Below are 3158 nucleotides of genomic sequence, written 5' to 3'. Positions count from 1 at the left end.
CATAGTAAAATATGATAACAATGCGATCACACCTGAGAGACCATACCTGTAAATCCCGCCCATATGCCCATGGGTTTACGGATACTGCCTGTGTGTCGGCAAATGCTTCACTGCCGGTATTTAGATATGACATATGAGAATGCAAATGAAGAGATTTGAAATTGAGATTTACTAGGAACTCTTTTGTAGAAGAGGGAGGATCAGCTCAGGTGTTTCAACTGTTAACAAGATCACAGCAGTCTATTTCTCTGAGGAACCAGTGGTTGGATGCATAGCTTCAGTGCCCATTGTAAGTACTCATCACTTCTAAAACAGACTGTTAAACTTAAAGAAACTAAGCTTTTCTTGTATTTTTAGATCGTTGGTATTTTGACAGATACTTAGAAGCAAAACTGCATGCTAAGAAGCTATTCTCAGAGAATATATTTTGAATTATTAGTGTAAAAAATGATTGTTGCAATCATTATAGCCTAATACAACTTCACATTCAAGTTGAGTGAATGTAATGTTTAAGCACAACCACTTTAAATTGAGTGAATTAACTGATTAATATATATATATATATATATGTATATATGATTTAGTTTTTTAAGAAATAATCTGACCAATAATATAAATACAATACTGATATATTACTGACAAAAATACTGTTGAAGAAAATTATATTTAAAAATATATTTGAATTGTAACTATATGTCTTTGTCTATTACTATTATTATTAAAAATAAATATTCAACTGGAACAGATCCATCTTGGAATTTCACAAGTGTTGAAATGTACTGATTAAACAGAGATTGCGTGCAGACTGCAGTGTTTGAAGTGTGTGAATAACTTTAATGGGGTTATTGTGTGAAATCAGGTATAACAAACCAAACCAGGTCGTGCCTAAAATCCCAGGAATTCATGTCAGAGTTTAAAGCAAAGCAGAAAACAATAAGAGTATCTAAACTCCCATCAGTTAGACAAATATTTTGGCACATCTACTTTGCATGTGTGCTTTCTAATACATTTTTCTTCATTCCTGCTGCAGGAACAACCATGAGCAACCTTTACTATGGCTCGAGTAACACTTCGAGTGGCAACTGCACCAACGTGGACGATCTTGTGAAACGCTACTATCTCCCCACCATGTACAGCTTAATCTTCATTGTAGGTGTTGTGGGTAACATCACTGCTCTGCTGGTCTACATGGTCAAAGTTCGTCCCTGGAAGAGCAGCACCATCATCATGGTGAACCTAATCATCACTGACCTCCTATTCATGATCTGCTTGCCCTTCTTGACCTACTACTACGTCCTTGATGACTCGTGGACGCTGGGCATCATCATGTGTCGCTTCACGCGCTTCATCTTCCACTTCAACCTCTATGGCAGCATCCTCTTCCTCACCTGTCTGGCCATTTTTCGGTACGTGGCGGTCGTGCACCCGTCACACGCACACAGCATCAAGCAGAAGCGTTGGGGAACGTTGGCTTGCGTCCTGGGTTGGGTTGTGGCGGTTGCAGAAATAAGTCCGGCTTTTAACCATTTTGACACGGTGAAGCATAACAACAAAACCTACTGCTTGGATCTCGCGAGTAACAATCCAGAAATCATCTGGCCGTACAGTTGGGTGTTGACAGTAGTTGGATATCTGGTTCCTCTAATCGTGGTCTGTCTTTGCTATTGGCGCATCATGAAAGAACTAAAGAAGGGTCCTCATATGGGAAGCACCAAACGGGTTAGAGCGAGGCGACTCATTGTGTTGATTTTGACGTGCTTCATTGTGTGCTTTTTTCCTTTTCATGTGCTACGAGCTTTGAGGATCTACACGAAACTCACTCCGGAAAGCAACTGCATGCTGGACCGCTGCGTTCATGCCGCCTATATTATCTCAAGGCCGATCGCTGTACTCAACATCATTTTCAACCTGCCGCTCTACACGTTGTCGGGGGATTGTTTTAAGCAAGCCTTCGTGGAAATGTTCAAATGTGATCGGCTCATGTCGAAGACTAAGGGGGTCGTTAAAGTGGCTGTGATCAGCAAACCTGCAACCAACATCACATATGAGCAAAGCAGCTGAGACTTATGCTGGTGTTTGAAATATACACTAAACAAACGAGCCAAAGTCAAAGTCACTATAAAATAGTTGATATATAAAGGGATATTCCACCCTAAAATGACTTTCTGTCATCAGTTACTCACCCTCAAGTTGTTCCAGACCTGTAAGACTGACTTTCTTCCGCTGAATGCAAAAGAAGATATTTTGAAGAAGCAACATTGGACCCTATTCACTTGTTATTGTTAACTAAAACTAAAAACTATAATTGTAAAAAAAAACCTTTTTGTTCATTAAAGTAAAGCTGAAATTAAATAAAATATAAATATTAGAAGAAAAACTCAAACTTAAAAAAGTTAAAATATTAAAATTAAGAAAATATAAAAATAATGGATATTTTATACATTTAAAATAATGTAATTTATATAATGAAAGCTAAATAGACATTTTTTACATTTTTTCAAAATATTTTCTTTCATGTTAATAAATATTCATATATATATATATATATATATATATATTGTATATACTGTGTATACTTGTTGCCATTTTATAGAAGCAAAAAGACACAAAGACATACGTCGCAATGCTTTTTCCATTATTAAAGGGTGTTCTTAAGCACCAGGCACAGCCTCAAGTGGCTTAATACACTGTACAATATTGAAAATGTTTCACATTGTTGTTCAACAGAATGGTGCTATAAATTACAGTAGCCCCTCACTGCAGAACACAAGATCCAGGGGGCGAGGTTGGATCCACATCTAGGGGGTGGAGATTGGTAGGTTTAGGGGTGGAGATGGGTGGGTTTAGGGATATGTAAGGTGAGAGGAGTTGAATCTGGATCCAACCTCGCCCCCTGGATCTTGTGTTCTGCAGTGAGGACCATCTCATGAATTAACATGCAATGCAAGTCACTTTGAATAAAAGTGTCTGTCAAATGCAAATGTGCATGTAAACCAATTCCATTTCAAAACAAACAATCCTCGTTGGCACCAGGACGCAAACAGCCTAGGGCACCACTATAGTCAAAAATGGCCCTGATGTAAACAAATATGCAAAGATATGTTCCATATAAATATGTTATTGCATTGCTCTTGTACATTGACGGTCTCTGTGTTTGT

The 3158-nt window shown here is 38.0% G+C and overlaps 1 protein-coding gene across 1 annotated transcript; it reads left to right on the top strand.

Annotated features, from left to right (window-relative positions):
- Positions 1–256: 256 nt before the first annotated feature.
- LOC107746981 (2-oxoglutarate receptor 1-like) lies at positions 257–2097 on the top strand. Its single transcript, XM_016561347.1, has 2 exons — positions 257–289; positions 1031–2097. Exon 2 carries the CDS (start codon positions 1039–1041, stop codon positions 2059–2061), a length of 1023 nt encoding a protein of 340 aa, XP_016416833.1. The 5' UTR covers positions 257–289; positions 1031–1038; the 3' UTR covers positions 2062–2097.
- Positions 2098–3158: the final 1061 nt, after the last annotated feature.

Source organism: Sinocyclocheilus rhinocerous, unplaced genomic scaffold (assembly GCF_001515625.1).
Source record: "Sinocyclocheilus rhinocerous isolate Xijiao unplaced genomic scaffold, SAMN03320098_v1.1 scaffold1250, whole genome shotgun sequence".
NCBI classification, from domain to species: Eukaryota; Metazoa; Chordata; class Actinopteri; order Cypriniformes; family Cyprinidae; genus Sinocyclocheilus; species Sinocyclocheilus rhinocerous.
This window is presented reverse-complemented; position numbering and strand designations above follow the sequence as displayed.

What these genes read in the sequence shown, in the direction of transcription:
- LOC107746981 (XM_016561347.1), top strand. Translation starts at nt 1,039, where the DNA reads ATGAGCAACCTTTACTATGGCTCGAGTAACACTTCGAGTGGCAACTGC.